We start from the raw sequence: 27704 nt of genomic DNA, 5'->3' as shown, positions 1-27704 counted from the left end.
AGCTTCTATAAGGCAAAGGACACAGTTGACAAGACCAAACGGCAGCCCACAGAATGGGAAAATATCTTCACCGATCCTACATCTGACAGAGGGCTGATCTCCAAAATATACAAAGAACTCAAGAAACTAGTCAACAAAATACCAAATAACCCTATTAAAAATGGGGTCCAGACCTTAATAGAGAACTCTCAATAGAGGAAATTTAAAAGGCTGAAGGGCACTAAAGAATGTACTCACAGTCCTTAGCTATCAGGGAAATGCAAATAAAGGAACTTCGAGATACCATCTTACTGCTGCCAGATTGGCTAAAATTAGAAACACCAAGAACAACTTATGCTGGACAGGATGTGGTGAAAGGGGAACACTCCTCCACTGTTGGTGAGAGTGCAAAGTTGTACAGTTATTTTGGAGATCATTAAGGCGGTTCCTCAGGAAAATGGGAATCAGTCTACCACAGGCCCCGGCAATCGCCATCTTAGGCATATACCCAACTGATCCACATCCATGCAACACAGATTTCTGTTCTACTATGTTCATGGAAGCATGGTTTGTAATCACAAGAATCTGGAAGCAACCAACATGCCCTTCAACTGAAGAATGGATAAAGAAGATATAGCACATTTACACAATGGAATACTACTCTGCCGGAAAAGAAAAGAATAGAATCTTGAAATTTGCAGTAAAGTGAATGGACCTTCAAGAAACTATCCTGAATGAGGTAACCCAGTCACAAAAAGAATAAAATTGTATGTACTCAATCATATATGTATTTTAGACTGAGCAAAGGATCACCAGCCTATAATTAACACTGCCAAAGAAATTAAGATGCAAAGAGGATTCTAAGAGATTCATATATGTTCCCTCACAGAAGGGGAAAGGGACAAGATCTCCTGAGCATATGGGGAGTGGTGGGGCAGTGAGTGGAGAGGGAGCTAGGAGGAAGAGAAGGGGAGGAGAGGAAAGCATGTGGGCCTAGGAAGATTGAGTCAGGGGAGGAATAGATGAGAAGAGAGAGGGAACATAATAGAGGGAGCAATTATATGTTTGAAGAGAAAAATGAACCTAGAGAAATATCCAGAGACCTTCAAGTCTCACTGCAAGTAACAATTTGAGCAACAGTGGAAGGGCTACCATAAATGCCCTTCCCTGATAATGAGATTGAGGACTGTCTTATCCACCATCATAGAGCTATCATCTAGCAGCAGATGGAAACAGAAGCAGACACCCACAAGTAACCACTGAGCAAAACAGGAATTCAGAAGCAGAGAGAGAGGACAAGACCAGGCTACAAATATACATTGAGACAGCCAACCTGAAAAAGGAGGAGCTACTAGGCCCCCAGACTGATAGCTGGGATTCCAGCATTGGACTGACTCAGACTCCCTAAACATGGGTCTCTGCCGGAAGGCCTGGGAAGTCTAAGGGACCTTGACAGTGGAAACAGGATATGTACCTGGTGCACAAAAGGACTTTGGGTGCACATCCCCCATGGAGGGATACTCCCTTAACCTAGAGACAGGAGAGAAGGCCTAGTCCCTACTCCAAATAATGTGTCAGATTTAGATGACCCCTCCTGGAAGACATCACCCTACATGTGGAGTGGGGGGTGGGAGAGGAGTGTGGTCGGGGGCATGGGGGGTATGAACAGAGGGAAACAGGGAGGGAGGAAGGGGGAACTAGGATTAATATGTAAAATGAAAATAAGTAAATAAAATTGTACTAAGTGTATTTAAATATTGATGGCAATATGAGACATTGCCCTGACATGTCCAGATAAGGCAGAGAAAAGACCCTTGTGATACCAATCTTGCAATTGCAGATTTCCTAATAAGAATTATAGTTTAGAGTTTTCATTATAAAACCAAGCACACTTTGACTTTTATTGCCCTTTGGAAGTCCCTTGTCTGTCCTATTCCTTCATACATTAAGTGTGCATGTATTTATGTATGTGTGTGTGCGATGTAAAGTCCATTGTTAAATTTGTTTGTAACCTTAAAGCCTGTTTTTTTTTTCCCCAGAGATTTGCTGGCCTTTGATTTGTAAACTGAGAATGATGAAGATTCTGAGAGGCCCAGTGTGAGAACTCCTGGTTGAGGGCTAACACAGCAATTTCTTTCAGTTCTCATTCTGTAAACAATTGTCTTCTCTGACTACCTCTTCTTTTTAGAATTGTTTATTTGGTGAGGTACCTGTTCACATAGAACCCAAGCATGTGCTTGAGTGCTGTCACGTGTTCTTGATGGTGAGAAGGCCATAATATACTTTGTGAAAAAAATGCCATGTATAAGATTAACTTTGTTTTGTCTTAATTTACAGTGCTGTTGGTTGGGAATTTACTTTAGGAAATACACAACTTATGTTAACCAAGATGTGTTTTATTTTGACTGTTTCATGTAGTCCATGCTGGCTTGACCCTGATTACAGTCAGCTGTGACTTTTAACTCCTGATCTTTCTGCTGTCACTTCCCAAGTGCTTGGAACAGATGTTTTCCACCATTGTAGATTTTATCTAGTTTTAAAAAATGATTTATTATGCTGGGCATGGATGGTGTACACGTTTAATCCCAGCACTCAGGAGGCAGAGGCTGCTGAATCTTTGTGAGTCTGGTCTACAAAGCTACATAGAGAAACCCCATCTTATCAACCAAAGCAAAATAAAGAAACAAAACTGTGATTTGCTCTTTTAAATTATGTATGATGTGTGTGAACCTGTAAAAATAAGTGCTGGTGCATGTAGAAGTCAGAAATGTTGGCCCTCCCTGGAATTGTAGATAACATGCTGTTATGAGTCACTGGATATGGGTCTTGGGAACTGAGCTCAGGTCCTCTGCAAGAGCAGGATGTACTCTTCTTAATGGCTGAACTATTGCTCCTGCCCATGGATATTTATTTTCATTTTATGTGTATGTGAGAGTTCCTGTATGTATGTCTATGCACAATGCCTGTGCCTGGTGCTCTCTAAGGCCCGAAGAAGGCATTGGATCTCTTGAAACTGAGTTACAAATGCTTGTGAGCTGCCATGTGGTTACTGATTACTGAACTTGTGTCCTCTGCCAGAGCAGTTTGTGCACTCTTAGGTGTGAGCCATCTCTCCAGTCCCATGGCGAGTTTTAAATAAAATACACAGGATTCAAAGTTGTGTATTCTTTACATCATATGTTTCATGAAAAGTGATCAACAGAGAAGTAATCCTGTATTACCCCAGGAACCAGTGGCCCCAGTATTTGCTAATTTACCAGTTAATAGTTAATGAGTTAATGAAGTTAATGAATAATGCTTAAAAATTCAAAGGTGCAACACATTTTTTTTGTCCATTTTCAAAGTAGTGGTGAAAATATGCATTGTGTTCTGTTTGTATGTGTTCACACTGTGATTTAATGTATTACTTTATTTTCTGTTGCTGTCCTGATCACACTGGTCATAATGAAAAGTCTAGGCACAACTGAAATTGAGGCCATGGAGGAGGACTGTTTATTGCGTTGCTTTCCATGGATTGATCAGCTTTCTTATATAACCCAGGGGTGGCACCACTTGCATTGGCTGGGGTCTCTCTTACATCAATTAGTCATGGAGAACATGCCCACAGGCTTGCCTCAAGCACGTCCTGGGGAGTTATTTTTCTCAGTAGAGATTCTCTTTGCCAAGTTTCTGTAGTTTGTGAGAAGTTGACAAAAAGCCCAATGAGTATGTCTATTTTGAATAGTATTATATATTCTGCTCTGAATCAACTCACAGATCAAGCTGAATTATGCCACAAGCTGTTCTTCAGGGTAGGACATAGAAACTTTGTAAAACTGTATAAATATCAGAATAAGTTCTTGCCTCTATAGGCTATACTTTTGGTTAACTTATTTTCTATATTGCTTTTTTTCATTCACGTTATTTTCTTGTTTTTTTTTTTTCATGACTGATACATTATGTTCAGCTCTTTAAGTTTAATATTGGGAAGAAGTGAAATATTTGAATCTAGAAGTTTAGTATACTGCTTTATATATGTGATTTCTCTTCGAAGTTCTATCAGTAGAGTTTAAATTTCAACATTTAGGTTGTATTAGTTACTTTTCTGTTGCTGTGATAAAATACAATGGCAGAAAAGAAAACAAACAAACAAACAAAAGCACCTAAATACCAAACTATTCAGGTCAAGGCAACTAGTAGATGGGAGAACTTGTTTTGGTGTACAGTTCCAAAGGGAGAGCCCATGATAGTGAGGGGAGCATGGGAGCATGTTTTTAGAGCAGGAAGAGGAGAGATCATAACCCCCTTAAAGTTGAAGAAGACGATAAAACTAGAAGTAGGAAGAGGCCATATGCTCCCAAAGCCTGCTCCCGGTGACAATCATGTGTCATATAATAACATGGTGGTACAAAATGGACCACAAATAGGACAATGCCACCCATTGATTCTTTGCCATCTTTGTTTCTTTAAGTATACTCTGATGTCCACACAGTGATGAAATGCCTTGTTGCTTCATTTCTCAGAGACTTATTGTTACATGGTATCTGATTGCTTTCTCTGTACCTTGTTTTCATTTTTATGCAATGGAAATAATAATTTTGTATGGCTGTTGACTAGTTTAATTGCCCACAGAAATGTCTCGTAACAGTTCTGGCACACAGTAACTGTTCAATAATTTACCTGTTACTCGTTAGTAAAAGAAAAAAAGTAGTGCAGGGTTACTGCTAGTGTTGGGATTATTTATTCTCTTGTTCTTTTTTCCTTTTTAAAAGTTTAAATTAGAAACAATATTATTTTAGATATCAATCCCAGTTCTCTCTCCGTCCCATCTTCCCAAGACCCCATCACATCCTTCTTTTGCTGCATAGAAAGGGTGAGGCCTTCAATGGTGGATCATCAAAGTCTGTCACATCATTTGGGGCAAAGCCTAGGTCCTCCCCTTTGTGTCTAGGCTAAGAGACTATCCCTCTGTGGGGATTGGGCTCACTCTCTTATTATTTTTGACTACCAATTAAAAATATTGGGTCTACAAACTTTACTTCAAGCACTCAAGAAGCAAACACAGGTGGATCTATGTGAATTAGAGGCCAATCTGGTTTAAAATGTGATTTTCAGGTCTACATTATGAGACACTGTCATAAAAACCAAACAAAACAACACAAGCCATACTTGTAGTTATTGGCCCTCTTACTAACAAACATAGTGACTTACTATAATAAAACTTGATCCTAGTTCCCACTCCCTCCTTCCATAATGGCCCGCTCACACCCTCACATCCCATCCCCCCCCAACTCTACAGGGAGGGTGATGCCATCCAAGAGGGGACATCAAAATCTGTCTAATCATTTGGAGTAGTATCTAGAACTTCCCTCCTGCTTCTAGGCTAAAGGAGTATTCCTCCACGGGGAATGTGCTCCCAAAGTCCTTTTATGCACCACAGACACATCCTGGTATAACTGTCAGTGGTCCCTTAGACTGCCCAGGCCTTCTAACTGAGGTCCACGTTCAGGGATCTGATTCAGTACAATGCTGGTTTCCCAGCTATCAGTCTGGGGGCCATGAGCTGTCCCTTGTTCAGGTTAGCTGTATCTGTTGGTTTCAGTAGCCTGGTCTTGACCACTTTTCTTATCACTCATCCCTCTTTACAACTGGATTCCAAGAGTTCAGCTCAGTGTTTAGCTGTGAGTTTCTGCTTGTATTGCCATCAGCTACTAGGTGCGGGCTTAATGATGGCATATAAATTAGTTATCTATCTCATTATCAGGGAAGGGAATTTAAGGTAGACTTTCTACGATTGCTCAGATTGATAATTGGGGTTATCCTTGTAGGTCTCTGAGTCAATTTTCTCTTCAAACTTATAATGGCTCCCTCTATTATATTCTCTTTCTTTTTCTCTCTCATGTATTAGTCTCCCAATTTAATCTTCCTGGTCCCACATGTGCTCTGCTCCTCCCCTTCTCTTTCTCCTGACACTCCACTCACTGACCCCACCCACTCCCAATATGCTCAGGGGATCCTGTCCTTTCCCCTTCTCTGAGGGACCTTGTATTATTGTCTTTGGTTCCTCCTTGTATACTAGTTTCTCTCGCGGTGAGAATTATATGCTGGCAATCCTTTGCTCTATGTCTCAAATCCATATATAAGTGAGTAAATACCATGTTCCTCTTTTATGAGTGGGTTACCTCAATCAGGATGATTTCTTCAAGTTCCATCCATGTACCTACAAATTTCAAGATTCCATTGTTCTTTTTTTTTTTTTTTTTTTTTCAGCAGAGTAGTAGTATTCCATTGTGTAAATGGACAACATCTTTATCAATTTTCAGATGAGGGGCTTCTAGGTTGCTTCCAGATTCTTGCTGCTATGAACACAGATGATCAGATGTCTCTGTTAACATGGATGTGTATATGCCCAAGGGTGGAATTGCCAGGGCTTGTGGTAAACTGATTTCGATTTTCCTGAGGAACCACAATACTGATCTCCAAAATGGCTGTACAAATTTGCACTCCTGCCAGCAGTGAAGGAGTGTTACCCTTTCCCCACATTCTTTCCACCATAAGCTGCCATTGGTGTTTCTAAGTTAAGTCATTCTGGCAAGAATAATATGGTAACTCAAAGTTGTTTTGATTTGCATTTCCCTGTTGGCTAAAAGACTGTTAAGCACTTTCTTAAGTCTCTTTCAGCCATTTTTGATTCCTCTATTGAGAATTCTCTCTTCATTTGTTGTTTTGGTAACTAGTTTCTTGAGTTATTTGTCTATTGTAGAGATCATCCCTCTGTCAGATGTTGGGTTGGTGAAGAATTTTCCCAGTCTGTGCACTGCCATTTGGTCTTGCTGACTGTGTACTTTGCCTTACAGAAGCTTCTCAATTTGAGGAGGTCCCATTTATGGATTACCAATCTCAGTGACTGGGCTACTGGTGTTATGTTCAGGAAGCTGTCTCCTGTACCAATTTGTTCAAGAGTGCCTCCCACTTTCTCTTCTAAGTGTGGCTGGTTTTATGTTGAGGTCTTTGATCCATTAGATGTTTCTGTGAATTCTTCCTTTGCCACATCATCGTCTGTATATAGTAGACATAAGGTTTTTTTTTTTTAACTTAATCTTGTATCCTGGTAATTTGCTGAATGTGTTTTCCAGCCATAGGAGTTCCCTGGTAGAGTTTATCGGACCACTTATGGAAACTATCATATCATCTGCAAATAGTGACATTTTGACTTCTTCCTTTCAAATTTGTATCCCTTTGTTCTCCCTTTGTTTTCTTATTGCTTTAACTAGAACTTCAAGTACATTATTGAAGAGATATGTAGAGAGAGGGCAGTCTTGTCATGTTCTTCATTTTAGAGGAATTGCCTTAAGCTTCTCTCCTTTCAGTATGATGTTGGCTGTTGGTTTACTATATATTGCTTTTATTATATTTAGGTATGTTTCTGTTTTCCCTGATCTTTCCAAGGATGTTCAATTTTTTCAAAGGCCTTTTCAGCATCTTAGTGGGATTATAATGTTGTTATTCCTTCTCCATTTGTTTTTATTGTGGGTCTCATTGATAGATTTTTGTAAGTTGAGCCATCCCTGCATCCCTGGGATGAAGCCTATTTGATCATGTTGGATGAGTCCTCTGATGTGAATTTGGATTCAATATACCTGTATTTAATATAGTATATTTGGATCAATGTTCATGAGTGATGTTGGTCTGTAGTTCTCTTTCTTATTTGTGCATTTGTGTGACTTGTGTAACAAGCCCCATAAAAAGTTTGGTAATGTGTGAGGTTTATGTGAGCTTTCAGTTTTATTAGTGTTTATTTTATATATGTGGGTGCCTTTGTATATGGAGCATAGATGTTCAGAATTGAGACTTTGTACTGATGGACTTCTCCTATGATGGGTATGAAATGGCCTTCTTTATCTTTCTTGGTTGATTTTGGTTTGAAGTCTAACTTAGTAGATATTGGGATAACTGCACCTTCTTGCTGCCTGGGCCCAAATGATTGGAAGTTCTTTCCCCAACCCTTTTTCTCTAGGTTAGTATCTGTCTTTGAAGCTTAGATGTGTTTCTTTTTTACACCGAAAGGGTAGATTCTGTCTTCAGGTCAATTCTATTAGACTGTGTCTTTTTATATGCAAGTTAAGACCATTAATGTTGGTGGAAAGTAAGGACCATTCATTCATTAATTGTTAATTCTTATTTGTTTTAGATTTCATTTTGTTGTTGTTGGCAGTGGTATTGTTGTGTATATTTCCTATGCTTTTACATTTGGGTTCTGGTGAAGGGGTGTTATCGATTGGCTAGTTGTTTGTTATTGTAGTTAACATCCTTGTGTTGGAGTTTTCCTTCCAGAACATTCTCCATGGCTGGATTTGTGGATATGTATTGTGAAAATCTGGCTTTGTCATTAAATAACTTGTTTTCTCCATCTACAGTGATTGAGAGTTTTGTTGGGTATGGTAGCCTTGGCTGGAATCTGTGAACTCTTAGTACTTGTAGAACATCTATCCAGGACATTCTGGCCTTGAGAGTTACCATGTAGAAGTCAGGTGTAATTTTGATATTTTGATTGATAGGTCTGCCATTATAAATTACCTGGCCTTTGTTCTTCTTGTCCTTTATATTTTTTATTTATTCTGTATGTTAGATGTTTTGATTATGATGAGTCAAGGGGAGTTTTTTTGTTTTGTTTTGTTTTGTTTTATGTCCTGTGTATTTGGTTTTGGGTATGCTTCTTGTATTTTCATTAGCATAATTTCTTCAAATTGGAAAAGTTCTCTTCAGATTGGGAAAGTTTTCTTCAATGATTTTTTTGAATATATTTTCTGCATCTTTGAGCTGGGGTTCTTCACCTTCTTCTCTGCCTATTATTCTTTGGTTTGGCCTTTTCATGTTATCCCACATTTCTACTACGTTTTGTTGGATTTAAGATTTTCTTTGGTCAATGAATCTATTTCCTGTAGTTTATCTTCAACTCCTGAGATTCTCTCTTCAATCTCTTATATTCTGTTGGTTACGCTTGTGTCTGTAGTTCCTGATCATTTACCCAGGTTTTCTGTTTTAAGCGTTCCCTCAATTAGGGATTTCTTTATTGTCTCTATATCAGTTTTCAGGTCTTGAACAGTTTGAATTGCTTCCTTCATCTGTTTTATTGTTTTTCTTTGCTTTCTATACTTTCTTTAAGAGATTTTTTTTTTTATTTCACTCATATATTCTGTGTCCTTTTTCTCTATTTCTTCCAATTTATTGTTTGGTTTTTTTTTGCATTTCTTTTCTTAATTTATTTTATATAACAAAGTCCATTTAAATGAAAACAAACATATATACACAATATTTGGGAATTTGGGCGTTCTTTCCAAACTACTTCCTGCTGGTAAGGGGCGCAGTTACGGGGGATTCGAAGAAGATTCAGAAATCCTGGCAGAAGTCTGTAAGGCTGCTTTGTCCAGCTGTTTTGAATGTAGGATCACCTTGTACTCTGTTTCAGGCAGTCTGGCTTGATCAAACCACATTAGTCTGGATTTCTTCCATTTCTTTAAGGGATTTTTTTTTCATAGCATCTTTGAGGGCCTGTGTTATTTTTAAGAACTTTTTTTTTTTTTTAAGTCATACTCTTCTTCATCTGTTTTGATATGTTTAGTTCTTTTTGGTGTCGAGTCCCTAGATTCTGGTTTATCATACTCTTATTTCTATTGTTGGGCATTTTCTTCTATTTCTGTCTTCCCATCACTTATTCCAGTGTGTGAATGTGGAGTTTCTGTCTCTCTTTACGCTGCTGTCCTGGTGAATGTAGTTGGGTCAGGAGTTCGATGTCTGCAACCATGGATAATCCAAGTTCTCTTGGAGATTGCTCCCCCTGGCAGAGGCCAGTTGGTGGGGTTCAAAGTGTAGCATCAAGGTGTACCTGAGTGGATAGGTGGGTCCAGTGGGTTCAGGGCAGAGCCAGGAAGTTCCACAGAAGTGGAGGGTTTGTTGCAACCACACTTTTTCCCAGTGCCAAATTCCATATCAGAGACACACAATTTTTTTTTTCTTGTTTTTTTGCACATGGCCTTTGCTGTGGTGTATGGCAATTGCTTTGTGTGATACACTGTTTGTGATTGTAGTTGATTATATTGATTACATACATTAAAAGGAATGAAAAACTCTTTTTTTTTTTTTAAGAAAATAACAGTGGAGGAAAATTGTCGATTGGAGAAAGAGGAAGAACTTTTCAAAGTCAACAAGAGAACCAACCATGTGAACAAAGAACTAGACACCTATAGGTAAGACATCCTCTTTCTTATTTTGATGCTTGGCATCAGGAAGCAGTAAAATAAAATGGCTTTGTTGTTTTGTTTGATCTCAGACAAGGTCTCTGTATCCCTGACCCATCCGGAACTCTTTCTGGAGGCAGACTTGCCTTGAACTCAAAGATCTGCCTGCCTATGCCTACCAAGTGCTAGGACTAAAGGCTTGTGTGTCCTAACACAACTACTAAGCGAATTGGCATATTTTTGTTTCATTACTTTGTATTTGAATTTCGTGGAATTTTATTGATATTCAGAGAATATAAAAAGGAAAATTTTCTTTTTGGGGATTTTGACATATAAGTATAAGCATATTTTATGTTAACATGAAGAAGTTTATAAATAGGTATGGATGTTGTGTGTGTTGGCACTGGGAGGTGGAAAAGAATGGTCACAAGATCAAGACCAATATTGGCTAAATCGTGAGCTTGAAACTAGCTTGACCTGCGTGAGACCCTGTCGTCAAGAAGGACATGATGAGCAGTTAATTCAAGCTCATTCATGAATATTTTTTCAGCTGGGAAAGAATATACACAGTATTAGCATTCAGCAAGTTTGCCATGAAATGAACAAGCCACTCTTAGAATTTTAGTAAATGCTTAGCTAGTCTTTGGTTCAGTCCTCAGTGGACCTGAGGAAACACTAGAATGTCTGTTAGAGGATCACCACAGCAATTTGAGTCATAAAACACTTCTATCAACCTTAGGAAGGGTAAGTTTGGGCTTTGTCTAAAAGGACAAATTACTTTTTTGTTTCATAAAGACAGTAAGTTAGTTATACTTTTACCTCTTAAGAGTTCCTCTCCTGAGCTGAGCATTGGTGTCAGAGGCAGGTGGATCTCTGTGAGTTCAAGTCCAGCCTGGTCTACAGAGCCAGTTCTAGGACTGTTGGGGCTTCAGAGAAACCCTGTCTTGAAGTAAACAAACAAACAAACAAACAAAACAAAACAAACAAAAACGATTTCCTTTTCTGGGACTCTGTTAATTTATTAGGATCTGAGTTTATCTTTCATGATTTTGAGTCCTGAAAATGAAAACCAGATGATCAGGCATGCTTGCATGTGCCTGAGACTTTTGCACTTAGGATGGAGGCATGGTAAGACTGTAACTGAGCCCCTGAACAGGCTGCTTGATACCTTCTGTACTGTGTAAATTTTTATGACATCGTGTTAGGCACATCCAAGTAATAGTGCTCACATAGTTTAATTGACATTAGACTTAGGGGAGGAGAAGATGGTCTTTAATACCTGTCAGCATCTCTCAAAAGAGGAGTCTTGTGGTTATAATTAAATAAGGAAGAACACTCAGTAATATTCTTGTAGCCACATGCTGTTATTCTTTATTATATGTCAGAACAGTGGAGTAACTATTTGTTCCATGTAGACGGCGTGCCAAGGATATCGAAGAAGAATTGGAGAGAACAATTTGCTCCTATCAAGTGCAGGTATGTGTGTCAAGTGACAGCTGTATATGCAGTTAGAGCACTCTGACTGGAAAGAATTGATGCAGGACTGTAGCTTTCATCACTCCTGAGGTGTTTTGTGAAACTGAAATATACACAGGGAGCCAAAGATGCTGAAATAAAAAACTTCTGCAGCTTTCCTTTCTTTTGGAATGAGTATTATACAGCACAGCACTGTCTGGCACCATCACAGTCCCATGTTGTGCTTGTTATCTGTTCCTTGGAAACTCTAGTAGTTGATCATCTTCTGCAGTTTGTTGGCATTAAAAACCTTATGTTCAGGTTTGTTTAAAATTTCAGGAGAGAAAATCATCTGTATATGTGAAATTATGCTTTCAAAATGGTTATAATGCTTCAGAGATGCCTCGGCAGTGGGAATTATGGTTTGGGCCATGAATTTTAGTGGTGGCAATGAAAGTTTTTTATTTATGAATAATTTTAATAACTGTTTTTTAGGTTATGGCTCATGAACAAAGGGAACATGACTATTGGGTAAGTTTTTAAGTCCCCCTAACATATACTATTCATGTTATATTAGTTAAAGGTATAGACGGTATTTAAAAATAATCACTTTCTATGAATTTTATTAATTTTACCAGTATTTAAATCATATTTAGGCCAGACCATAGGAAGCACTGAGAATTAATCTTTTATTTCTGTGCTTTACTTGTACATTTCCCTCTGAATATAATTAGTTTTAAAATCACAAAGTCTTGAGAAGGAGTTTTGGGGGTTGGAGAGAGAGCTCAGTATTTCAGCTCAGCACTTGCTGCTCTTCCAGAGGACCAGAGCTGTGTTTGGTTCTGAGCAAGTCAGATGATTCACATTTGCCTGTCTTCTACTTCCAGGTGAATTTAGACCCTCTTCTGTCCTCTTAAGACACCTCCAATCACACTCGTGTGCATGCACACACACCTAACATGTGTACATCTTCATATTTATGTGTCATACAGTGAGCACCTTATAAGTCCAGGTATATCAGAGTCAGGAGAAACACTTATGCACATAAAACTAAATAAAATTTTAAAACAGTTAAGTGAATTGTAACATTTTACTAGCTCAGGGTATTGTACTGAATTCCTTTTTGTTTAAAATTGATTTTTATGATTACAATTGGAAAATAATTACACACAGAGAAACATCCTTTTTGGAGCAGGGGTTTGAGGCAAGGTTTCTTTGTGTATTGATGGCAATCCTGGAATTAGGTCTGTAGACCAAGGTGGCCTTAGTGATGCACCTGCCTCTACCTCCTTTGTACTGGGATTAAAGTTGTGCACCACCATTGCCTAGCTAAAAAAATTATAGTAGTAAAATATATTTAAGCTATATTTACGGTGGATGTTAAGTGCATTAGTTGGCTAAAGTCAATTCTCATGTATATTGCAAAGTTATTGACAGTAGTGTCCCTTTTATTTGAAGAGTGTTAGTATTTGCTACTTATAAATGGTAAGCTTACATTTTGCATTGATCTATCTAATGTACTCTATATTCTATATCTGATCTGTAGAGTCAACAGAATGGGAAGCATGTAGAATACCATATGTTTGGCTTTTATTAATGATTATTTGAGAGTATTGCAGGTTCTTGGTATTTATTATAACTAAGTTGGGCATGGTGCTGCACACTACCAACAAATACACACATACAAATAATAACTGCTGCAATTGTGTTTGTGAATGGTCTTATACTTAATAGTAGTGTGATATGTACAGATTGTATTTAGTTATTAAAATTGACCTGTATTGTCATTCTGTGAAACTGTTTTAGACATTTGTAATTTCCAGTATTATGGACCTAAGGACCATCCATTTCCATTGACTTTGCTCTATGTTAGTCTGCTAGCCACTTATGATTGGATATTTTCATCATCAAATGATTTTAGGCTCTGATACTGCATTTAAACAGCAACATTAATTGTCAAGTACCAATAAAACTCCAGCTTTACATTTATGCATTTGTATGGCTTAAAACTCATTCCCTTTTTGAATAATTCCCAAAATTAAAAATGTTTTATATTGACTACAATAAGTGCCAATTCTCTTTTATTTATTTATAATATTTATTTATTTTTCTTATTTTATATATGAATCCCAGTTTCTGCTCCATCCCTTCCTGCTCCCTTTCTTCTACCCTCCCATGCCCAACCACCACCCTCAAATAACATCTCCCCACTCCACATGTAGGGTGATGAGTTCTTGGGTGGGTCATCTAAATCTGTCAAATCATTTGGAGTAGGAACTAGGCCCTCCCTCTTGCCTCTAGGAGAAAGGAGTATCACTCCATGGGGTACATGCTCCAAAATCCTATTATGGATCAGGGATGCATCCTGGTTACACTGTCAGAGGTCCTTTAGACTGGCCAGGCCTTCTGAGACCCATGTTTAGGGGGTCTGAGTTGTTCCAATGCTGGATTCCTAGCTATCACTCTGGGACCCATTAGCTCCTCCTTGTTTAGGTCAGTTGTCTCTATGTGTTTCTATAGCCTGGTTTTGTCCTCCCTCTCTGCATCTGGATTCCAGTTTGGCTCAGTGTTTAGCTGTGTGTATCTGCTTCTATTTCTATCAGCTTCTAGATGAGGGCTCAATTATTGTACATAAGTAAGTAATCAATCTCTTTATCAGGGAAGGGCATTTATAGTAGCCTAGCAGATGTTGCTCAAATTGTAAATTGGGATGAGACTTGTAGGTCTCTGTACATTTCTCTGTAATCATTTTTTATAGAATCCTATATTGGCTCCCTATTTTATGGTATTTCTCTCTCTCTCTCTTTTTCTCGTCTATTCCTTCCCTGACTCAATCTTTCTAGTCTCATGTCATGTGTTTTCCTCTCCTGCCCTTCTCTTTCTCCTAGTCCCCTATGCACTTACTGCCCCACCACTCTGAATATTCTCAGGAGATCTTTTCCTCCCCCCCATGAGAGATCATGTATGAATCTCTTAGAAATGTCTTGTATCCTAGTCTCATCACTGGCACTGTAAATTATAAGCCAGTGATCCTTTGCTCTATGTCTAAAATCCATATAAGTGAATAAGTACCATGTCCCTCTTTTTTGTTACTGGGTTACCTCATTCAGGATGGTTTCTTCAAGTTCCATCCACTTGACTGCAAAGTTCAATATTACATTCTTTCTTTCTGGCAGAGTAGTAATCCATTGTGTAAATGTGCCACATATTCATTATCTATTCTTCTGTTGAGGGGCATCTAGGTTGCTTCTAGATTCTTGCAATTACAAATAATGCTGCTATGAATATAGTAAACAGATACCTTTTTTGCATGGATGTGGATCATTTGGGTATATGCCTAAGTGTGGGATTGCTGGGTCCTGTGATAGACTGATTCCCATTTTTCCTTAGAATCACCATAATGATCTACAAAATGGCTGTACATGTTTGCACTCCTGACAGCAGTGTAGGGGTTATCCTGTTTCTTCATATCCTCTCCAGCATAAGTTCTCATGGTGTTCCTAATTTTAGTATTTCTGGTAAGATGTTATCTCAAAATTGTTTTGATTTGCATTTCCTTGGTAGCTAAGGATGTTGAGTACTTTCTTAAGAGTCTTGAAGCCTTTTTGATTTCCACAATTGAGATTTCTCTCTTCAGATCTGTGCTCCATTTTTAATAGGTTATTTGGTGTTTGGTGACTAGTTTCTTGAGTTCTTTGTATATTTTGGAGATCGGCCCTCTCTCCGATGTATGATTGGTGAAGATCTTTTCCCAGTCTGTGGGCTGTTGTTGGGTCTTGTCAAGTGTCCTTTGCCTTACAGAAACTTCTCAGTTTCAGGTCCTACCATTTATTAATTGTCTGTGCTAACGGAGGTATGTTAAGAAAGCAGTCTCCTGTACCAATTTTTCAAGGGCACCTCCTACTTTCTCATCTAAGAGGTTCAGTGTGGATGGATTTATGTTGAGGTCCTTGATCCATTTTGACTTGTGTTTTATGTATGGCTATAGACATGGGTCAATTTGCAGTCATCTACAAACTATCATCCAGTTGTGCCAGCACCATTTTTTGAAGATGATTTCCTCTGCTCATTGTATGCTTTTAGGTGTTTTATCAAAAATCAGTTGTTTGTAGGTGTGTGGGTTAATGTCAGGATTTTTTATTTGATTATATAGATCTACTTGTATATTTTTCTGCCAATACCAGGCTGTTTTCAAGAGTACATCTCTATAGTAAAGCTTGAAATCAGAGATGGTCATGCCTCCTGAAGTTCATTTATTGTACAGGGTTGTTTTTTTATACTCAGTCATTTTTTTCTCCATATGAACTTGATTATTATTGTTTTAAGATCAGTGATAAATTGTGTGGGGATTTTGACAGGGATTTCATTGAAACTGAGAATGTTTGTGGTAAGATTTCAATTTTTACTATGTTTATCCTACCTATCCAAGAGCATGGGAGATCTTTCCATTTTCTGGTATCGTCTTTAATTTCTTTCTTTAGAGTCACAAAGTTCTTATTATATAGGTCTTTTACTTGTTTGGTAAGCTTTACAACAAGATACTTTATGTTGCTTGTGGCTATTGTAAAGGGTGATGTTTCTCTGATTTCTTTCTCTACCTCTTTGTCGTCTGAATAAATTAGGGTTACTGATTTTTTTAAGTTTATCTTGTATCCTGCTACTTTGCTGAAGGTGTTTGTCAGTGGTAGGAGTTTCTTGGTAGAGTTATTTTGGGTCACTTATGTAAACTATCATGTTACCTGCAAATAGTGACAGATTGACTTCTTCCTTTCCAATTTGTATCCTCTTGATCTCCTTTTGTTGTCTTATTGCTTTAACTAGGACTTCAAGTACATTATTGAAGAGATATTGAGAGTAAGAGAGCAGCATTGTCTTGTTCCTGATTTTAGAGGAATTGCCTTAATCTCTCCACTCTGTTTGATGTTGGCTGTTGGTTTACTGTATATTGCTTTTATTCATTTAGATATGTTCCTGTTATCCCTGATCTCTCCAAGACCTCTATCTCAAAGGTTTTTCAGCATCCAGTGACATGATTACGTTGTTTTCCTTTTTCAGTTTGTTTATATTGTAGATCACATTGATAGATTTTCATATGTTGACCTGTCCCTGTCACCCAGGGATGAAGCCTATTTAGTCATGTTGGATGATTTCTCAGATGTGTTCTTGGATTCGATTTTCCAGTACTTTATTGAGTAATTTTACCCTCAATATTCATGAGGAATATTGGTCTTTAGTTCTCTTTTTTGTTGTGTCTTCTTTTGGCTTAGTTACCAAGGTAATTGTGGCCTTGCAAAAGGAGTCTGGTAATTAACATTCTACTTCTATTCTGTGAAACAATTTGTGGAGTTACGTTATTAGCTTTAGCTGGAATTTATGGTAGAATTCAGCACTGAAGCCATCTGGCCCTGGACTTTTTTGGTTGGGAGGCTTCCAATGACTGCCTCTATTTCAGTGGGGATGATAGGTATTTTTAAGGTGCTCATCTGTTCTTGATTTAATTTTAGTTAGTGATAGTTATTGAGAAATTTGTCCATTTACTTTGAGTTTTTAAATTTTCTGGAGCATAGGGTTTCAAAGTATGACCTGAAACTTGTCTGGATTTCCCCAGTGTCGGTTGTTATGTCTCCTTTCTTGTTTCTGATTTTGTTATTTTGTGTATTCTCTCTCTGCTTTTGTGTTAGTTTGGATAAAGATTTGTCTATCTTGTTCATTTCCTCAAAAAGTGAACTCTTTATTGCATTGAGTTTTGTATTGTTTTCCAAGATTCTACTTTATTGATTTCAGCCCTCAAATTATTTCCTTGCTTCTGTACCTCTGGGGTGAGTTTGCTTCTTTTTGTTCTAGGGCTTTCAGTTTTGCTGTTAATTCTCTAATGTGACTATTCTCAGTTTTCTTCATATGGGCACTTAGCGCAATGAACTTCCCTCATAGCACTCTTTCAAGGTGTCCCATAAGTTCGCATATGTTGTGTCCTCATTCTTGTTGAATTCTAGGAAGTCCTCCATTTCTTTCATTATTTCTTCTGTGATCCAGGTGCAATTGTGCACTGTTCAGTTTCTGTGAGTTTGTAGGATTTCTGCGAGGTGTGTTGTTGTTGAATTCCAGCTTGAAAGCATGGCGGTCTGATAAAATACAGGGGACTATTCCAATTTTTTGTATCTGTTGAGGTTTGTTATGTGGTCGATTTTAGGGAAGGTTCCATGTGGAGCAGAGAGGAAGGTACATTCTTTTGCGTTTGGTTGGAATGTTCTATAGATGACTGCTAAACCCAATTGAGACATAACTTCTGTTAGTTCTTTTGATTATTTGTTAAGTTTGTATCTGGTGGAAATGTCTAGTGGTGAGATTGGGGTGTTGAATTATCACACTGTGAGTATGTGAGGTTTTATGTAAACTTTGAGTTTTAGTAGTGCTTCTCTTACAAATGTGGGTGCCTTTGTATTTGGGACATATATGTCCAGAATTGAGATTTTGTGCTGATGGGTTTCTCTACGGTGAATACGAAATGACTTTATTCATCTGTTTTGATTGATTTTGGTTAAAAATCTAACTTATTACATATTAGGAGAGCCACACCTGCTTGTTTCTTGGGTCCATTTGATTGGAAGTTCTTTTCACTACCCTTTGCTATGGGTTAATGTTTGCTTTTGAAGCTTATCTGTGTTTCTTGTATTCAGCAGAAAGATGGATTCTGTCCTGCTATCCATTTAGCCTGTGTTATTTTATATGTGTTTTAATACCATTAATGTTGAGGGAAAGTAAGTACCATTGATTGTTAATGCTTATTTGCTTTAGATATTTTGTTGGCCATGGTATTCTGAATATATTTGCCCTGTTTTTAAGTTGGGTTCTGATGAATTGGGGTCATCTATTGCCTATGTCTTCATGAGCCTAGATAACTTCCTTGTGTTGGAGTTTTCATTACAGAAGTTTCTGTAGGCCTGGATATGTAGATATGTATTGTGAAAATCTGGCTGATTCTTTTTTTCTGTCTATAGTGATTGGGAGTTTTGCTGGCATAGTATCCTGGGGTGGCATCCATGGACTTTTAGCACTTTTAGAACCACATATCCAGGACCTATGGTCCTTGAGAGTTTCCATGGAAAATTCCGGTGTAATTTTGACTGGTCTGCCTTTATATGTTACCTGGTCTTTTTTCTTTGCTGCTCTTAAAATTCTTTCTTCATTCATATGTTTGATTATATGTGTCGAGGGGTTCTTTTTCCTTGGTCCAGTTTATTTGTTGTTCGATATGCTTCTTGTATTTTCATGGACGTATCCTTTCCAACTTGGATAAGTTTTCTTCATTGATTTTGTTGAACATGATTTCTGCCCCTTTGAGCTGGGCTTTTTCAAGTTCTTCTATACATATTATTGATAGAGTTGGCCTTTTCACAGTGTCCAACATTTCTTGGGTGTTTTCTGTTAAGGAGTTGTTGGAGTTAAGATTTTCTTTGGTCAATGAATCATTTCCTCCTGTGCCCGAGATTCTCTCTTACATCTCTTGGTTTTTGTTGGTTATGCTTACATCTATAGTTCTTATTATTTGTGCAATTTTTCTATTTCCAGCATTCCCTCAGTTTGTGTTTTCTTGATTGTCTCTATTTCAGTTTTCAGGTTTTGAACTGTTGGAATTATTTCCTTCATCTGTTTTTTTCTTGACTTTTCTTACTTTCTTTAAGAAATTTGTTCATTTTTTTCCATTTTTTTTTTTTGCATATTTTTCCTTTCATTTCTCTAAGGGATTTTCTCGTATAGTCTCTGAGTGCCTCTGTCATTTTTATGACGATATTTTCTAAGTCCTCCTCTTCTGCTTCATCTGCTTTCAAGTCTTCAGGTCTAGTAGTTGGTGTAGATTCCCTAGATTCTGATGACTTCCTTCTTGTCTTTCTATTGTTAGGTGTTTTCTTGTATTGTCACCTTACCTTCACTTCTTCCAATGGGTACATGTGGGGTTTCTCTCCTGTTTATGCTACTCCCCCAGTGGGCTTAAGTGTGTCAGGAGTTCGATGTCTGTATCTCTGTGTGGTCCAAACTCTCTAGGAGCTTACCTCTCAGGCAGGGGCCTGGCAATTGGGGTCAATGATCAGGTAGGCAGGGACTCAGTTGTCCAGCATGGATAGTCTGGTCTCTGGCAGAGGCCTGGCTATTTAGGTATCAGGCAGAGGCCAGGCGATGGGATTCAAAGATTATGCAGGAGGGGACTTGATGTGGTTTAGTGTGCTCAGAATAGATCCAGGAAGTTCCCTGAAGTTGGCGGGATTATTGGACCTGCTCTGTGGTCCAGTGCTCAATGAAAGCAGTGGGACAGTGGCCTAGTTAGGGCACAGGTTGGGGTGAGGGCAGATTCTGGGTGGGTGGTTTGTGGATCAAAGTTCTAGGAGTGTTCTCGATGGCTACTGGATGTAGGTGGGAGCTACATTCAGGGCTAACCCGGAAGTTTCCAGGGAAGGGTATGGCAGGGATTGGACCTGAACTGGTCCCAGATTCACCTCCAGCAGGGTCCCGGTCATGAGGGCCAAAGATCAGGTAGGCGGGGACTCAGGGTGGTCCTGCATGGATAGGCATTCTGGGAGAGGTCTGGCACTCCAGCAGAAGTCAGGAGATGGGGGTCACTGAAAGAAGCATGGTGATGGGGGTGAAAAAAGATAAGTGCAGATTCTTAACCTGTTTTTAGTCGTGAAGTTATATGCCATCATGCTCTAGACATTTGAGATTTTATAGATATAGTTTCAAAATCTATTATTTTCTTCAAGCTGGAAGCTCGTGCTTTGGAAAGAAACGTCAATGAATTAAAGAGAAAAAATGCTCTGATGAGACAAAAGTAAGTATTCATAAGAATACTTTATTTGAAATAGTTTCTTCATTGTGTAATGCTTGTATAAATATATTTTTTTAAAATAAATGTAGTAAATTTCATAATGTTATAAAATATCTGGTCAGTTTTAGTACTCTGAAGTTTAATTTGTGTGAAATACTTTTGTTTGGTTAGTTCAGGGACACTTCAAGATGCTTTTACAAATCACACTATTAAAAGTGTCAGGTAAAAACATTACAGAATGATGAGTGTAGAAAAAACAAGAGTGGGCAAAAGAAAGGATGCCTTTCTGACACTGTGATGCTTTCTCAGAGTACTTCATTCCTAGTAAATAAAGCTGTTCTATTTCAAGTCTAAGAAACAGGAATTAAGTAGCACTTTTTTAGAAATGTAACACTTAAAGATACAAACTTTAGAAATGCAATAGTCTCCTCATTTAGTGGAATTTTAAATTTTACAAGGGGAAGTGTGGGTAACTCAGAGCAGTTCTGCACTGTTGCCCTGACCTTTTCCTTTCAGAGTCAGTTAAAGCCCCTGCCTCAGTTTCCTTAGTCATAAAATGACACATTTCTACTAGTTTATCTAGTATGTTCTACTTCATGAATGTATGTATACTCTGTAAGATAGCACTCAACCAAGTACAATTTATAGAAACATCCAGTTGTAAACATGAGCACCTCTAAGAAGAAGCCAGACCTCCATAAGAAGTGTGGAACTGTAGAAATGGATCTGGGCAGATCAGTGGTTGTTCTTTTTCTTTTCTTTTTTTTTTTCAGCAGATTTTGAGCTTGGAACTGCTTTGGAATTGGCCTTTGCCTAAAATGTGGTGTTTCTTTCTGATGAATAACATAGATATATTTGTTTTTTGTTTGCAGACTAACTAAAGCAGGATATTCACCTGATTTTATAAAGACAGCATTTGGCAGAGGTAGTGTTTTTTATAACCCATATTTTAAATACATATCATGTATCCATATATATTGTATATAATAGTTTAGTTTAGTTTAAATTAACATTTTCACCCAACAGTATTTAGGATTTTGTAGTGGTGATTTTATTTGAAATTGTTTCATTAACTCTGGGTTTTGGCTTATTAGCATTAATGAAAATGACTGATACCTCATTTTCTCAGGGAAATGTCCTGACAGGTCCTTTAAAGGCACAGTGCTATTAATAAGGTACCATTAGTTATTTTTGGGGAGAATGAATGAGAAGTATTTAAGTGGAATAGCATTGTGACTACATATTAACAATACTTTAAGAATTTTTGAATGGTTATTTTAATTATCAAGCAAATTTCAGCGTATTGATTTAAAAGTTAAGACAAGGTCTAGAGTTTGATGACTGTAATAATCCCAGGGAGCTTAGCCCTTCAAAGATGTATTTAGTACCTCTGCTGGTGATTTACTAAGTTAGCATTTTAATGACTTCCAAAGAGCTAATCATTTGCATTGTGCTTTCCAGTTGAAGTGGAATTAAAGAGAAATCTTCATGGGTAGAATATACCTTCAACTACCTATGGACGTCAGCAATCATTTTGAGAGTCATATTTCACTAAAATGTAAATATATATTACACTGCAAATATTGAAGACTTCAAGTAGTAACAATGCTTGGAGTGGGACAAATATATAGACGATGCCACTATGATGGGTCAACCATGCTTTGATCGTCTCTGTAGACCATTTGTTGGGATGGTACACACTCTGTAAGATTTACTGTACTTGAAACAGGAATTCCCTGGTGTTTAATTTCCTTTTGTTGCTGATTTTGTTGATTTTTTTTTTACCTTTGGAAGCATAATCACAATTGGGAATGATGAATTTGTAAAATGATAGGGGTCTCAGTCATCTGGATTATATATTGAATACATGGTGATATTTGAGTCTTTAACTTGAAGAATTCAAAAGTAATTTCTGATTCTCCACAGTATTTTATGAATTTGTTTACTTTTATAATCTGACTTTTACTTGGGCAGTGTTGGTGTATGGCTTTAGTCCTAGCACTTGGGAGGCAAAGACATGTAGATCTCTGATTTTGTGTCTAGCCTGGTCTACAGAGTGATTTCCAGGATAGCCAGAGCTACACACAGAGAGATGCTCTTTCAAAAAACTAAAAATCAAAACAAAATAAAACCTCCCAAACTGTGTCTCCCAAACTGTGTGACTAGAACATTTCATGGTTGGCCATGACCTATGTGGCTCTGACTTAAATCAAGCACTTTCACATTGCAAACCTTCATGTATGTAGTAGGTTTTTTCCCCCGGCGCCTGGGCCCACCACCACCCTAGCCCCAAATAACACACAGAGACTCTATATTTGATATAATGCTGTTGGCCAGGTACTAGTTTCTTATTGGCTAGTTCTGTCTTAAGTATTAACCCATTTCTGTTAATCTAAGAATTTCCAAGTGGTTTCATCTTACGGGGAATGGGGCCGGCATCTGGTCTCCCCAGTCTCTCCATGCTGACTCCTCCTTACTACTTCCTGGAATCCTTCTTGTCTCCTAGTACTACCTGTCTTGCTTTCCTATTGACCAACAATACTTTATTCATTAACCAGTATGATAAGGTGATGGGAGATGTCACTCTGTAAATACGTTTATCATACTGGTTAAGTTGGATTATTGGGAAGTATATGGTCACAAATTTCCAAAAATATCTGTGTATGTTGTCAGACACGTTTGAATCGTACTCTGAGTCAAAAAGGGAAATCATTTTCATTTTCAGGTAATTGGGTATGCATACCCAATTCCAGGCCAGCTAGGGGTACATAATGAAACCATTTCAGAAAACAAAATAAAATGCAACACAAAAAATGACAAGCTAACAAAGAAACACAAAAAGCATATGCACATCATCCTCCCTCAATCCTATAGTGACTCCTAAATACCAACAGCAACCTTTGTTTAACTTGTGTGGCTATATACAGTAGATAGTAGTTTGGCATTGTGTGTGGTTCTGTTGTTTTTTGTTTCGGTTTTATGTAAAATACATCTTGAGAGTTGTGTTATTTACCCAGGTAAAATTTCTCTAGAGCTTGTATCCTGCCTTCCACATTGAACATATAAATATAAAAATAAGCACCATTCCACTCAAACTTATGACCTTCCTATTTTAAAAATCAGAATTGTTTTTGAGATGAACAGGTGACTCAGCTTTTAAAAGCACATATTGCTGTTGCAGAGGACCTGAGTTCAGTTCCTAGCACACATATTGAATAGCTCATGGTCCATGTAAACTTCATCTTTAGAGGATCCAATGCCTCTGGCCTCATTGGCCACTGTACCTTTCATGGACATGACCCCCATGTTGATAGAAAGGTAGAAAGAAAGAATAAGAGGAAGAAAGAAAGAAAGACACATACACACACACACACACACACACACACACACACACACACACACACGCCAATTTAAAAAGAAAACCTTGAAAATATCAGAATTCTTTACATAGGTGTAAAGCTGAGGCAATTCAAGGTGTGAGTATTTATATATGCACCTTATGCTGTTATTTTAATAAACTTCTAATTTGTTGAAAAGCTTCAAAAACACCATGCTCTGTTCAAATATGTGCAGTGTTCAGGGCACATATTAGACATAAGCTGACAGACAGTAGGATAACACAATGAGAGCTGTTGAATGTGATTCTGACTTATGGCTCAGCTAATTGGATCTGCATTTAAGACTGCTGTTATTATCATTGTTATTATTATTATTATTATTATTATTATTATTATTATTATTATTTTCTTTTAGATGTCGATCCCAGTTCTCTCCCTCTCCCTCCCTCCCTACCTCTTACCCTCTCTCCCCCCTTCACATGTACCCTGACCACCCTCCCCTCCCATCCCCCCACCCAATTCCACATGTAGGGCAATGCCATCCAGGTGGGGACATATAAATCTGTCAAGTCATTTGAAGTAGGGACTAGGACTTCTTTCCTGTCTCTAGGTTAAGGGAGTGCCCTCCATGGGAACATGGGTCTCAGCTAGAAGGACTTCGCAGTCTAAGGGACCTCAGGCAGTGGAACCAGGATGTATTCCTGGTGCACAAAAGAACCTTGTATATACAACTGCTGTTTTAATTATTCCAGAGCATTTCCCATATGGTCCCTATATACTGTGCTGACCTTCACTGAAAGGAGCTATTCTCTCTCCTCCAACTGTGTTGGAGGGTCTATTCAGAACCTCACCTTTCCTTCAAGAGGGAGGAGGAGGAAGCATAGTATTTAAACATTTTCATTACTCTAAAATCTCCCTTATGTTATCGTTTCATCTCACTTTACCTTTAAAATAATCTGTGAGTAGACATTTGTGAAGTATAGGCACTGCTTTTACTTATATTTCTAGAGAAAATTTTTTGGGTAAATAACACAACTGCTTGTAATTATAGACTTACTTATTTTTTTAAACCGGGTAAATAATGTTAGACCAGATATGGTAGCACATCCCTTTAATTCTAGCAGTTGAGGTGCAGAAGCAGGAGGATTTCTGTGAGCGTGAGGGCAGTCTCATCTACAGAGTGAGTTCCAGGCCATTCTGAGAATTGCTTAGTAAGACTCTACCTCAAAAACAACCAAACAGCAAAATCCTTTGTAGCTCCTTGTTCTGATCTGTATTCTTCTTCCACACAGTTTAAGGCAAGTGTCCACCCGAACTATGGAAATTCAGGAATCCAGAGTGCTCTCAATGACACTGTGGGTGTATGTAGCACTCAAAACTTTGTGAATTTTGAAGCATTTCATAGAGCAGATTTTAAATTTTTGATGTTCAACACTTAAGGTCTATAAACACACATCTCTCTCTCTCTCTCTGTCTGTCTCTCTCTCTCTCTCTCTCTCTCTCTATATATATATATATATATATATATATATATATATATATATTCTTCATCCTGTTTGACTCTGGCACCCTTTAGTCCTAAATGAATACACAGATGGTATATTGGGTATACAACAGTTGGCTGGTGGTTGGGCTTCTTATTGGCTATCTCTGTCTTAATTATTAACCCATTTCTATAATCATGTATTTCCACCTGTTTTTGGCTTATGGGAGAATTCTTCATCCTGTTACTTCTTTGGTGCACTAAATCACTATCCCTCCACCTGTGTTTTGCAGCATTCTCATCTTGTAGCCCTGCCTATATTTTCTGGCTGGCCAATCAATCAATCATTATTTTATTCATCAACCAATAAGACAAAATATATACAGAAGGAATTCCCAGATCATATAAAATTGCAAACACAGTGCCAGGCACTTCCAATAAGGAATACTCAACCTACACTGGATAACGAGGAGTTATACTACATAAAACCTTTAAAGAATATATAAGATAGAGCAGTGTAACCAGCATTATTGCTTGAAGAAGCAAGATCAGAATGTAGAAATATAATTTGTGTGGGGCATTTTTGTGAGTGCTTAAAGAAAGCAAGGTAATCCAAGAAAAAATATCAAAGAGTTGACCGAACAGTTCAAGACATGAAAACAGAAATAGAGACAATAAAGAAAACACAAATTGAAGGAATGCTGGAAATAGAAAAAGTGGGCAAATGATCAGGAACTACAGACTCAAGAAAAACCAACAGAATACAAGAGAGTGAAGAGAGAATCTCAGGGGCTGAAGATAAACTAGAGAAAATAGATACATCGACCAAAGAAAATCATAAGTCCAATAAATCCTTAACACAAAACATCCAGGAAATGTGGGACACTGGTTAAAGCAAAAGATAAGACTAATGGGTGTAGAAGAAGGTGAAGAAGCCCAGTTCAAAGGTGTGGAAAACATGTTCAACAAAATCGTTGAAGAAAAATTTCCCAATCTGAATAAGGACTTGCCCATAAAAGCACAAGAAGAAAACCCAACACCAAATAGACTGGACCAAAGAATAAAGACCTCACAACACATAGTAATCAATGCACCTAACATACAGAAAAAAGAAAGAATATTAAGAGCAGCAGGAGAAAAATTTCAGATAACATATAAAGGTAGAATGATCAAAATTACACTTAAATTCTCCATGGAAATTCTCAAGATCAGAATGTCCTGGGTAGATGTTCTACAAGTATGAGAGTCCACAGATGCCTGACAAGGCTACTATACCCAGGAAAACTCTCAATCATTATAGATAGAGGTAACAACATATTTAATGACAGAGCTGGATTTTCACAATGAATATCTCCAAATCCAGCCCTATAGAAATTTTTGGAACGAAAACTCCAACCCAAGGAAGTAAACTATGCTCACAAAGACATAAGTAATAGATAATCCCAATTCACCAAAACCAAAGTTAAAGCATGGATAATATATTCACAATACCAGCACCTACAAAAAATCTAAAACAAATAAGCATTAACAATCAGTGGTCCTTATTATCCCTTAACATTAATGGTCTTAACTCACCTATGGAAATTCACAGGATAAAAGAATGGATACAAAGACAGAATTGATGGTTTTGCTGCATACAAAAAACACATCTAAGTTTCAAAGACAGACATTCCCTCAGGGTAAAGGGTTGGGAGAAGATCTTCCAATGAAGTGGACCCAAGAAGCCAGCAGGTATAGCTATCCTAATACCTAACATGTTAGACATCACACCAAAATCAATCAAATGAGATGAAAACAGTCATTTCATTTTCATCATAGGAGAAATCCATCAGGGCAAATTCTCAATTCTGAACATCTATGCCCCAAATACAAAGGCACCCACATTCGTAAAAGAAACTCTACTAAATCTTGAAGCTCATGTAAAACCTCATCCACTCCTAGTGGGACACTTCAGCACTCCACTCATACCACTAGACAGGACCACCATACAAAAACTTGATAAAGAATCAAGTACTAACAGAAGCTATGTCTACATTGGGTTTCAGATACATCTACAGAACATTACAACCAAACACAAATAATATACCTTCCTCTCAAATCCATATTGAACCATCTCTACAATCAACCACATACTAGGCCACATAAAAAACCCTCACCAAATTAAAAAAAGAAATTGGAATATTCCTATGTATCTTATCAGACCACCATGCTTTAAAGCTAGAATTCAACCACAACACAAATCTCGAAGAAACCCTACAAACTCATGGAAACTGAACAATGTCCAATTGGACCATTCCTGGTCAAGAAGATATAAAGAAAGAAATGGATGACTTCTTAGAATTCAATGACAATGATGACACAACATACACAAACTCTTGTTAAACATTGAAAAGATTTCTATGAGTCAATCT

The 27704-nt window shown here is 37.8% G+C and overlaps 1 protein-coding gene across 1 annotated transcript in view; it reads left to right on the top strand.

Moving 5' to 3' along the window:
• The window catches only part of LOC127217081 (melanoma inhibitory activity protein 2-like), a 153163-nt gene that overhangs the window by 25684 nt on the left and 99775 nt on the right, over positions 1 to 27704 (top strand). Inside the window, 4 exon segments of the mRNA XM_051177917.1 lie at positions 10105 to 10205; positions 11612 to 11672; positions 12147 to 12182; positions 20408 to 20467. Coding sequence (XP_051033874.1) covers positions 10105 to 10205; positions 11612 to 11672; positions 12147 to 12182; positions 20408 to 20467 — 258 coding nt within the window.

Source organism: Phodopus roborovskii, unplaced genomic scaffold, assembly GCF_943737965.1.
Source record: "Phodopus roborovskii unplaced genomic scaffold, PHOROB, whole genome shotgun sequence".
NCBI lineage: Eukaryota > Metazoa > Chordata > Mammalia > Rodentia > Cricetidae > Phodopus > Phodopus roborovskii.
This window is presented reverse-complemented; position numbering and strand designations above follow the sequence as displayed.